At 44.0% G+C, this 12438-nt stretch overlaps 1 protein-coding gene across 1 annotated transcript; it reads left to right on the forward strand.

The window, feature by feature from the left end:
• Positions 1-9270: 9270 nt before the first annotated feature.
• Positions 9271-12438, forward strand: LOC308320357 (cholesterol 25-hydroxylase-like protein; the record flags this gene model as incomplete). The annotated part of the gene is made up of 3 exons (XM_080770692.1): positions 9271-9564; positions 11510-11735; positions 12103-12438. The coding sequence occupies exons 1-3, from the start codon at positions 9317-9319 to the stop codon at positions 12436-12438; spliced, it is 810 nt and encodes a 269-aa protein (XP_080626818.1). The 5' UTR covers positions 9271-9316.

The following is a 12438-nucleotide window of genomic DNA, read 5'->3' on the forward strand; positions in this document are numbered from 1 at the left end:
AACTATTTAAAAAGGTTTAAAAAGGTTAAAAACTAGAAATCAAAATCAAAAGAGGGACCAACAAGAAGGGGGTGTGTGTGTGGGGGGGGGGGGTTATGTAGGGAAAGCCAGTTTGAAAAGGTGGGTTTTGAGTGTGCTTTTGAACATTTCGAGGGTGGGGGCAGCTCTGATGTGAGTTGGGAGTGAGTTCCAGAGAGAAGGGGCAGCCACTGCAAAAGCCCTGTCTCCCCATGTCCGTTTGTTAGATTTGTGGGGTTCCAGTTGGTTGGCAGTGCTTGACCTGAGGGAGCGGGAGGGGACATGGCGGTTGATGAGTTCAGAGAGGTAGAGGGGGGCCTGGTTGTTGAGGGTTTTGTAGGTGATGGTGAGTATTTTAAATTCAATTCTGGACTTGACTGGGAGCCAGTGGAGTTCACGGAGGATGGGTGTGATGTGGTCCCGGAATGAGTTGAATGTGCTGCGTAATGCTGTGGCCCCGGTGGTATGGTCTTCGCTCGTAGCATTTTATTGAAGAAGATCGGGTGTGATACAGCGTATGAAAGCAAACTTCCCAAGGATTATGGAGATGTTTTTTTTCAAGGTTGAGAAATGAATAATTATGGCCGTTTCTAATCTCAACATTTTACCAAAGAAAGCCTCTTCTCTTCGCCACAGCAGAGAGCGCTGTTGCCATGTCTCATAGAAACAAGTAAATAGGTCTATAAAAATAATCCCAAAAGAAGCGCATGTTTTTATTTTCTAGATAGTGAGTCTGCCATATCCAGATTAATTTTAATGTAAAGCGACTACATGAGAAACTGATGTTAAAGTCGCTGAGAGGCGATGGGATGGGCCAGGTTGTCAGACGCGCTCTGCTCCACAAATTCAAAAGGAATTAACTGGATCCAAAACAATGCGTTTAAGGGGTTTATTAAAGTAATATGAATGACTCAAAAAGTGCTCAAACATAAATCCAAGTAATCACAGCGATCAACGTAAATAAAGCAAAATAAAGCGGTCAACAAAAAGTATGGCGTCCCACACACCCCCTCTCTCTCACTGTGTGTCAGCCAGGTGAACAGGCCACCTTCTTGAGTGAACCAGATCCGCCCCTATGCCCATCAATCAATCACATTAACACCAGTGACAGTCCATTCATTTCATTGACCAACATATTACCAGAATCCAATTCATGGCTCCTACACGCCAGCCCCAAATTATTAGGTTATTACATAATAATTACATCACGAAGGAATAGGAGGCATGAAATAACAGTAATCAACTTCCCAAACTTTTCTTTTTTCTCATGGATATGAAAGTCTCTTCAGCCGAACGCGAAAACGATTGTTCGTAAGAGGTTCCCACGCAAAGTCATTTTCAGAGTTAACACTCTCATTGTATAGTCAAGGTCAAAGTCAAAGGTCAAGATGAAAGCAATCCAAGTAATTGTAATCATATTCAACCTGAATTCAACAGGTCCTGGAATAGTCCAAACATTAGTCCTCCTCTGCCTCCTAAATTAAGCAGATCTTGGTTATTGGCAGTTCCTGGGAGCTGTTCTTTATTGTTTTTCATCCGTGGGCAAAGTAGGGAGATGTGACTATCCCGCTTCACACTTTCGCCTTTGTGTGGTTTTGAGAAGTCCTCTGGCAAGCACCTTGAAACGGTCTCTTTCTCAAAGGTCTCCATATTATTTTCTATTGAACATCTATTTTGGTCCACGTCCAAGTCAGACTGTTCCAGGTCCACTTTTATGTCTTGTTTCCCACAGAGAGACAAGAGCCAGATCATAAATATAAAAATCCAAGCTACAGACTTTACCATACGTGTCCAAGATTCCCAGTATGGGATCACGTGAGTCAGTGCACCAACCTCCTCCTTGGTCTGTATAGCATTGACCACAACAGCCTTCTTGACCTCAGGGTCATCCGATAGTGGTTGATGAGTTTCATCTGGATCAACTATTAACCTGGAAGTCTCGTTCATAATGGGTTTGATCACTGAAGCGCATTCTGGCCAATTTACAGAAGCTTCTGGATCCATGTGTAGCTCTTTCCTCCACGAGACGTCCATACGACTCGGCTTGGTGGCAGTAATGACCTTAATTTGTGGGATGGTGATGTCCCTTCTCCTCAATGGTGAGCCGGTCTGACACTGGTCATTGAGCAGTTCCATAAATGTATGATCTTCTCTTGAGATGCCAGGTTGTTCATCACTGTTACGTTCTGGGAAATCTGTCTTAAACTGAGGCTGCCACAGTTCCTCCAAGTTCATGACTGACGCCCTGTTCACAGAAAACTCTGGCTGCTGACACTCATTTGCATTCTCGCTGCCTCCTCTCAGCGGTCCATTCACAGTCCAGCCCAGTCTGGTCCTGATGGCATAAGGACCATTATTAACACTGCGAATGACATGCAGCGGTTCTAAAGCATCAGGAACATTTGTTCCTATCAACAGCTCGATGTCAGCATCAATCTCAGGCAGATGAACGTGATTTAAATGAGGCCATCTCTGAAGATCCTTCTGTCTTGGAATGTTCCTTTTATGGACAGGTATGCACACCTGTGTGTAAGCCTTGGGCAGTTCACAGAAGTGCTTCTCATTCAAGGCAGAGACTTCCAGTCCTGATACGATGTGACTAGAAACAACTTTCTCTTGGCCCATTGTCTTCAAGAGAATATTTGTCTTCCTCCCTGTGAGGTCAAGTTTGTGCATTAGGGATTCAGTACAGAATACTGCAGAGCTTCCTGGGTCCAAGAAAGCATATATGTTAACAGTCTTGCTCCCCTTCTTGGACTTAACCTGCACTGGAACAATAGGCAGCTTGCAGTCATTGTCACCAGCCCCAGTAAGGCCACTCGATACTACTGTGCCGTCCACTGATGTCCATGACTTCCGATCCGATAGGTCAGACCCTTGGTTCCATTCTTTCTGAGTGATGTGAAGTACAGTTGGATGTTTCCGACCACAAGTTTGACAGGTAATCTTTTGTCTACAGAATTTATTTACATGTCCAACACTCAGGCATCCGAAACAGACTCCATTTTCTCTTAAGAAGCCTATCTTCTCTTTATGGGGTCTTTTCTCCAACTGGGGACACATATCCAATGGGTGTTCTTCTCCACAGCACAGACATGTTTTGATTATTTCCTGAACATGTTCCTCTTCAAGTCCAACCTGAGTCATGGTTCTCACGGGGGTCACAGTGGTGGCATAGCTAGTTCCTCTCATTCCAGATGGGTATTTGCTCACACCTTTAGTTGTAGTTGGTGGCGGGGCGTCCTGTATGTTTCCAAATATTGGGTCAGTTAAAATTCTCACCTGTTTCCCAATAAAAGTGGTAATGTCTGTAAATGTAGCTCTACGTTTGAATTTTTCCTGTAGTTCACAGGCTACATTTCTCCATGTGTCTCTGAACTTGTATGGTAACTTTCGTATGACGATCATCATATTTGCGGGCATGTCTAGCTCATGTAAATATTGGACTTCCTCCATGGCGTTACAGCAGCCTCTGAGGAAAAGACTGTACTCTTGAAGAGATTTTACATCTTCGATTTTAATGAGTGGCCATGAAAGAGCCTTGTCCATGTATGCGGATGCTATTTTCTGCTCGTTTCCAAACTCCTCTTTTAATAGAGCCTTGGCTTTAGCATACCCCCTCACTGGGTCTAAGTGCTGGCAGCTCCTGACCAGTTCCCTGGGAAGACCCGTTGTATGCTGCTCCAGGTAATACAGACGATCACTGTCCTTTTGAGTATTATTTTCTACTCCATTTTCAAAAGCCTTCACGAAAGAATGGTATTTGAGTGGATCTCCATTAAAGATTGGCACCTCTCTTTTTGGCAGAGAGGAGAGGCAATGTTGCTGGATCAACAGTGTGGTAATTTCATTTTGCTTTCGCATAATGCCAAGCATCTCCCTTTGACAGTCATTTGCGTTTGTATTTCCACAGTTAACATTTTCAAAATGAGCATTTGCATTTTCAGAATGAGCAGTTGGATTTTGAGAATGAGCCCTTGTATTGTCATGATTAGTTGCATTTGAACCATTGAAAACATATTGCATTGGTTGAATAGATTCCTGGTGCATAACGGACAGAGGCTGGGATTGTAAATGAATGAATTGAGCATTATTTGTTTCTTTAGGCCTTGTGCCCATGTCCACTGCGTGATTTTGTGACATTTTTGGTGTAAATGGATTTGCGTTAGCATTGAGGGTTTGTGCCTTTTCAACATATGAATTCATTCCATCCACATGCTTTGTTTTAGAGGACCTTCCACTTATGACACTTTGCGATTTTAACACATTTAATTTCGCCATTTGTACAGCGATGTCCTCGTCCAGTTTCAGTTGCTCTTTTCTCTTGCGCAACCTTTCCTCCGCAGCTTCAATTTCATGTTTGTCCTTTAATAGGGTTTGTTTTATCTGCAATGCTGCTAAGTCGGCTTGAGCAATCAGACATTCAGAAGAAACTCTGGAAGTGATAGATTTCCTTCCCACATTTGATACACTGTCATTTGGATGCACATCATCTTGTATGTCATAATTGTCATTGTCATGTGTTAGACTCATTATTGATGCAGTTTGCGTTATTGAATGAAGTTCCTCCATTAGGCCTACTGAGGGAGTGGCCACAGTTTCAACTCCCAAAAGTGAACTCGTTTCAGTTGTAGGCCTAGTAAATTGAGTTTGCACACCAGTGTCAACAGGTTCCGTTCTCTCTGGTTCATTCAACCACTTTTCCACGTCACATTTAAATGAATTGCTGTATTGTGCAATGCTGTAAAACCATTCATGTTGCCTTTCCTTTTCCTCGTCGGACAATAAAGGCAATAAGGTATTGTGAGACATTGTGGCATTTGCGTAATGTGCATCCAACGTAACCAACAAAGATTTTACTCTCAAAACATTTCCCCTTTTTTCCATGAAAGATTTTATTTGTGGTATTAATGATTTAATTGTATTGACGGAAAGACGACGCTCCCGTTCAAGGTTGTCCATTTCTCGTTTTCCATGTTCCATTTCTGACTGAGAACTGGTAACTTCCCCAGTGTTTATTTGACTCATTTTCCTCTTAGTTTTCCTTTGCAATTAGGCGCTATTCGTGCAATTCAACACAACACATCCACATTGCGCACATTGAAAGGAAACTTATCCACAAAACATCATCCACCAGTATTATTCGGCAATATTCACACAAACAGCACAGCAGCTTGACAGACAAGGATTTAGATAGACGGCGGATTCCTTTATTGACAGCTGCTAACGAGAGGATTCCTCAAACTGTATTCATGAGCGTCAACTCAACCCGTGTCATGATCAGGTAGGTTTACGTCCCCAATTGACTTATGCACTGCGAACTGCGTTCTTTCCTTTACATACAGTTTGCAGGCTGACTTTCGTGGTTGACTTTGACGGTGACTCACGGAATGTTTGTTGTCACTTGTCAGCATGCAGCGCCAGTGTTTGGCAGTGTTCCTCCGTGACTCCTCCGTGACTCCGACCGTCTTTCTTGTCCACTTGATCCGCAATTCTGCTGTTTGATGCCGCCGTTGACAATGCCGTTTTTTGTTGACAATGTAAAGCGACTACATGAGAAACTGATGTTAAAGTCGCTGAGAGGCGATGGGATGGGCCAGGTTGTCAGACGCGCTCTGCTCCACAAATTCAAAAGGAATTAACTGGATCCAAAACAATGCGTTTAAGGGGTTTATTAAAGTAATATGAATGACTCAAAAAGTGCTCAAACATAAATCCAAGTAATCACAGCGATCAACGTAAATAAAGCAAAATAAAGCGGTCAACAAAAAGTATGGCGTCCCACACACCCCCTCTCTCTCACTGTGTGTCAGCCAGGTGAACAGGCCACCTTCTTGAGTGAACCAGATCCGCCCCTATGCCCATCAATCAATCACATTAACACCAGTGACAGTCCATTCATTTCATTGACCAACATATTACCAGAATCCAATTCATGGCTCCTACATTTAATGACACCACATTAAAATAAAAAACATATTTTGATTGTCCACAAATATTTAAAGTTCTTCCTTCTTTTTAAATATTTTCTTGCACATTGTTATAATGATCATTATATATCCCCCTGCAGTCAGAGTTCATAGTTTTAATGAATTAATGTGATGCACGGTGAGCTGGTAGATCTTCTATTTTCAAAAGTAATCTTGGAAAAAAGTGACAATAAGTGGAATATTTTTGAAACATTGTATTGAAACATTTTAAAACACAAATCTGTCATGGGGGTCACTGGCCCAAAATATTTTTGGATTAGCCGTCCTTAGTGGGCAAATGCATACATCTGGGGGTCCTTGACATGGGAATGTGCTGTGTGAGGATCACTGGTTTAAACAACATTAGGAGAAAAGCCCAAAAAACCACTTTAGAAACAAGAAAAGCAACCACAACTATACCAATATTAATATTTACAAGCAACTTTACAGAAAAAGAAGCCGCTTATAATAAACAGACATGGCAACACTCCAGCAGCACCCAGAGCCACTCAAGTGTAAAATCAAACAGTGCTTTTTGCATTTAAGAGGTGGTCAGACCCACATCGAATCGTTATGCGCTGAGTGTTTTTAGGTCAAGGGGCTTAATAGCAAATTGCGCAAAGCGAAAATAATTAACATATGGACACTCCCACAATGCTAAAATATTCAGGAACGTCGTATGCCATGTGTGTGTGTGTGTGTGTGTGTGTGTGTGTGTGTGTGTGTGTGTGTTCAACACGGGCCGATACGGCTTCCATAATACGAAAGGGCGCAATTTATGTATTACCACATGGGTTTTTCCACTTGCATGTGGACCTATGTGAGTCAGGTTTCCTTGAATTGTCCTTTTGAGCATGTGTCCCACAAGACCGCCTTTACAACACACACACACACACACACACACACACACACACACACACACACACACACACACACACACACACACACACACACACACACACACACACCTCTCTCCCTCTTCCATATGACCTCAATGTGTTTGTAATCTGGTACCGGCCGGCTACTAAAGATGGGAATAATGTTGGAATAATAGATATTTTGTTCACCATCTTGTCCTGATATGAGAGAGAAGGGACGACATGACACATGCCAGGTGTGTGTGTGTGGCTGCGTGCGTGCGTGCGTGCCTGCGTGCGTGCGTGCGTGCGTGCAGAAGTAAACTTGTGCACTCAAGCTGTCTGTAATGCTGATCTCAGCTATTCAGTAACAAAAGTTGATAAGTGTGATAAGAAAAAAAAGAAAGACATGAAGAATAAACACATTATCTTCTCTTCTCGGCAGTGGTGCAGGAAGTAAAACAAATAAAGTGCCACGACATCTCAAAGGGCAAATATTATACTTTTACTCCAGTACGATTATTTGCCAACTTTACCTAGCCTATACTTGTTACATTGTAGATTTTGATTATTATTACAAAACATACAGTAACCACTTTAGCCTTGATACATTTCGGCCAATGTATATAAATTACAAGCTCACAATGTGTCACATTGCGAGCTTGTAGATCTGCTATTTTCGAAAGGTTTTGAAAACTTGTGAAATGGGACATTCTGCATGAGTACTTTTACTAGTGCTACTTTAATATTTAATCTTCCCGTAACCTCAGATCAGCAGATAAAGTTTTACTCAATCCCCCCCAACACAAAGCTGGTGACGCAAGGCGGCAGAGCCTTTGCTGCTAGGGCTCCACTGCTGTGGAACCAACTATACCTCTGGAACTCAGACAGACCACTTCAGTGTCCACTTTTAAAAAACTCTTAAAAACCCACTATTATTTAAAGGCTTTTAATGAGTTTGAATGAACAGTCTCTTATCTCTTATTATTATTTTTTGTATTTAGTGTGTGCGTGTGCGTGTGTTTGTGGGCTCTTCCATATGACCTCAATGTGTTTGTAATCTGGTACCGGCCGGCTACTAAAGATGGGAATAATAGGTATTTTGTTCACCATCTTGGCCTTGGCCTTGCGTGCGTGCGTGCAGAAGTAAACGTGTGCACTCAAGCTGTCTGTAATGCTGATCTCAGCTATTCAGTAACAAAAGTTGAATGTGTGTTTTTGATCCAAGTGTGATAAGAAAAAAAAGAAAGACATGAAGAATAAACACATTATCTTCTCTTCTCGGCAGTGGTGCAGGAAGTAAAACAAATAAAGTGCCACGACATCTCAAAGGGCAAATATTATACTTTTACTCCAGTACGATTATTTGCCAACTTTACCTAGCCTATACTTGTTACATTGTAGATTTTGATTATTATTACAAAACATACAGTAACCACTTTAGCCTTGATACATTTCGGCCAATGTATATACATTATACAAGCTCACAATGTGTCACATTGCGAGCTTCTAGATCTGCTATTTTCGAAAGGTTTTTATACATTTGAAAACTTGTGAAATGGGACATTCTGCATGAGTACTTTTACTAGTGCTACTTTAATACCACTTCATACTTTAACCATTATGTTATACTTTAGCTAAAAATCGTGAAAATGTGTCGCAAATCTCTCCTGGGGGGGGGGGGGGTCCCTGGAACAACATATTTCCAGATGAAGGTCTGCGACCAAATACAAATAATTCTCGAAGTCCTTTGACATGAAAAAGGTCAAACTTTTAGGATTTAGAAGACTTTCTTTTGCCTCATGCAGGTCTAAATGGGTTAACTTAAGTATTTTTTAATTCCAGACTTTTACTTGTAACAGAGTATTTACACATTGCAGTATACTGATACTCTTACTCAAGTAACAAATACATATAGTGAGTACTTCATCTTTTCCCACCACTACTTAGTTTATAACTGGCTTATAAAACTACAAAGTTACTTGTAAAATAACGTTGAGTAGAGTGGAGTAAAATGCCTCTGAGATGTAGTGGAGTAGAAGTATATAGTATTATGAAAATGGAAATACTCAAGCAAAATACAAATACCTCAAACTCCCATCCATGAAAACCCCCTCTCCTCATCCCAGCCAATAGCAAAGCACCGGGCAGGAACCACACTCCTTATAAGGGAGGCAGGAGCACCTCTTGGACACCCACAGTATAGTACATACGCACACACATGGGGGGCGTGGCTAAGGTTATAAAAATGCCAAAAGCAGCCAAGTTCAGACACTATTCCAGCTCACAAGCTCTAGTGCAATACACTCTAGCTCTCTCTCTCTCCCTCACACGCACACGCACACATATGCGTACGGGCAATACCAAGACTAAAGGATTAAACACGGTCAACAAAGCCAAGGGAAATACATTTATTTTTTCACCATTTTCCTCCAGCCCGTGTGTGAGACTTGTTTCTGGGTCGTATATACCATGTCTCTCCAGCCCGTGTGGGACTTGTTCCTGGGGCGCACCATGTGTCTCCAGCCCGTGTGGGACTGGGTGTCGGCCGGTCACAGCATCCCCCTGGCCTCTCCCTTCTTCCCCGTGCTCTTCTCGCTGGGCGTCTACCTGGCGTTCTGCCTGCCGTTCACCTGCCTGGACCTGCTCTCCTCCAGGGTGGCTCTGATACGCAGCTACAGGATTCAGCCCCACAGCTCTGTGACCTGGGACACCATGAGGTAAAAAAAAAAACTGTGGGGTGCAGCTGTATTGCAGTGGTTCCCAGACCTTTTAAATTGACAATAATTAGCCCACAGACCCAGAGACGGACACAGGGACAGACACAGGGACAGACACAGAGACAGACACAGGGACAGAAACAGGGACAGACACAGAGACAGACACAGGGACAGACCCAGAGACGGACACAGAGACAGACACAGAGACAGACACAGGGACAGAAACAGGGACAGACACAGAGACAGACACAGGGACAGACCCAGAGACGGACACAGGGACAGACACAGAGACAGGCATAGAGACAGACACAGGGACAGACACAGAAACGGACACAGGGACAGACACAGAGACGGACACAGAGACGGACACAGAGACGGACACAGGGACGGACATAGGGACAGACAGGGACAGATACAGGGACAGGGACAGACACAGAGACAGACACCGGGACATACACTGTCTATAGCAGTGGCTAGCACCAAAACAATGACTATGTAGGCCAGGGGTCTTCAACAGGGGTCAGGGACCCCTATAGGGGGTCCTCAGGGGTCTTCAACAGGGGGTCAGGGACCTCTAGGGGGGTCCTCAGAGTTACTACTGCAGGAAGCCGCAAAATAGTTGTGTGACAGGAACTTATTTTTATACTTTAACTTTGAGCATCCCTATTCCGAGGGGAACATCGGCTGAACATAGCAGACCTACAAGCTCAGCTCAGCTGTGTGTGCACGCGTGTGTGTGTGTGCGTGTGGGGGGAGGGGCGTACAGGGTGAAAGGTCAACTTTGTATTGAGGGTGTAAGTGGTTGTCTGAAAATACACATTAACATGAATCCAACACTGATGACAGTGCTGTGTCAAGTCTATGAAGAAGTTCAAAACACAGCAGCCAGAGTTCTTACAAAGACCAGGAGATATGACCATATTACTCCTGTTCTCGCCTCACTGCATTGGTTACCAGTCATGTACAGAATTGATTTTAAAATTAACTTGTTTGTTTTTAAATCACTAATTACTAAATGGACTAGCACCTACGTACATTTCCGAACTCTTGTCCCCGCACATACCTTCCCGTAACCTCAGATCAGCAGACAAAGTTTTACTCAACCCCCCCCAACACAAAGCTGGTGACGCAAGGCGGCAGAGCCTTTGCTGCTAGGTCTCCACTGCTGTGGAACCAACTACCTCTGGAACTCAGACAGACCACTTCAGTGTCCACTTTTAAAAAACTATTAAAAACCCACTATTATTTAAAGGCTTTTAATGAGTTTGAATGAACAGTCCCAGTTTCTGTTTTTTATCTCATCTCTTATTATTATTTTTTGTATTTTGTATTTGACAAATTTTCATTGTTGATTTTAATTGCCTGTTTGTGTATTTTATGTGAAGCACTTTGTAAACTTGTTTTTGAAAAGTGCTATACAAATAAAGTTATTATTATTATTATCTGTGAAATCTATGAAAAGGTTTAATCTATAACGTCATTTTATACAATATGTAGTGGGGGTTCCTGCTTCAGCCGAGGGCTTCCTTAATTGCTTCGTCTGATACAATACTTTCTCAATGGTCTCCTTGTCTTATAGGAGATGCCAGTCCCTGTCTCTGTACAACCACATGGTTTCACCTTATAGTATCTTATAGAAGCTGCCCTGTCTATGTACAACCACATGTTTTCACCTTATCTTATCTTACAGCATCTTATAGAAGCTGCCCTGTCTATGTATACAACCACATGTTTTCACCTTATCTTATCTTACAGCATCTTATAGAAGCTGCCCTGTCTATGTACAACCACATGGTTTCACCTTATATTATCTTACAGCATCTTATAGAGGCTGCCCTGTCTCTGTACAACCACATGGTTTCACCTTGTCTCATGTCTCCCTATAGGAGCTGCCTGTTCTTGTACAACCACAAGGTTTCACCAATTGTCTCATGTCTCTCTATAGGAGCTGCCTGTCCCTGTCCCTGTACAACCATGCGGTGTTCGTCTTCCCGGTGACAGTTCTCCACTGGTGCTGGAGACCCGTGGCGGTCCAGCGTGTGTCCAGTGCTCCCGGCGTGCTCAGCCTGCTGGGAGGCATGCTGGCCTGCCTGCTGCTCTTCGACTTCCAGTACTTCATCTGGCATGTGCTGCACCACAAGGTGCCCTGGCTCTACCGCACCTTCCACAAGGTGAGCGAGTTACTCTGTTACTTGTCCCCTTGTCCTGTTCTTCTCTTTGTCCAGCTCAGTGGCCTTGTGGTTAGAGTGTCCAGGTCAGTCCTGAAACTGGGAGGTCGGGGTTCGATCCCCGGACGGGTCATACCAAAGACTGTAACAATGCGGGACCCAAATCACCCAATGCCTCCCTGCTTGGCACTCAGCATCAAGGGTTGGATTGGGGCGTTAGATCAAATACAAATATTCCCGAGCACAGCACAGATGCGGCTCACCGCTCCATGAGATCAAACGCGGAGAACAAATTTTGCACGCAGCAATGTGACAATTGACAAATACTAGGACATTAACTTTAACCCTTTTTTTTCCTCACCCCCGGCAGGTGCACCACACCCACACGGCCCCCTCGGCCCTGACGGCGCAGTATTCCGGAGCGTGGGAGATGCTGTCCCTGGGCATCTTCGCCGCGGTCAACCCCTTCCTGCTGGGCCTCCACCCGCTGACGGAGCTGGCCTTCTTCACGCTGAACATCTGGCTGTCGGTGGAGGACCACTGCGGCTACGACCTGCCCTGGGCCACGCACCGCCTGCTGCCCCGCGGCCTCTACGGCGGAGCGCCGCACCACCACCTGCACCACCTCAAGTCCAGGTCCAACTACGCCCCCTACTTCACCCACTGGGACCGCCTGGCCGGGACCCTGCTCAGGCACGGAGACTGA

Source organism: Protomyctophum bolini (genome assembly GCF_963924005.1).
Source record: "Protomyctophum bolini genome assembly, chromosome: 8".
NCBI lineage: Eukaryota > Metazoa > Chordata > Actinopteri > Myctophiformes > Myctophidae > Protomyctophum > Protomyctophum bolini.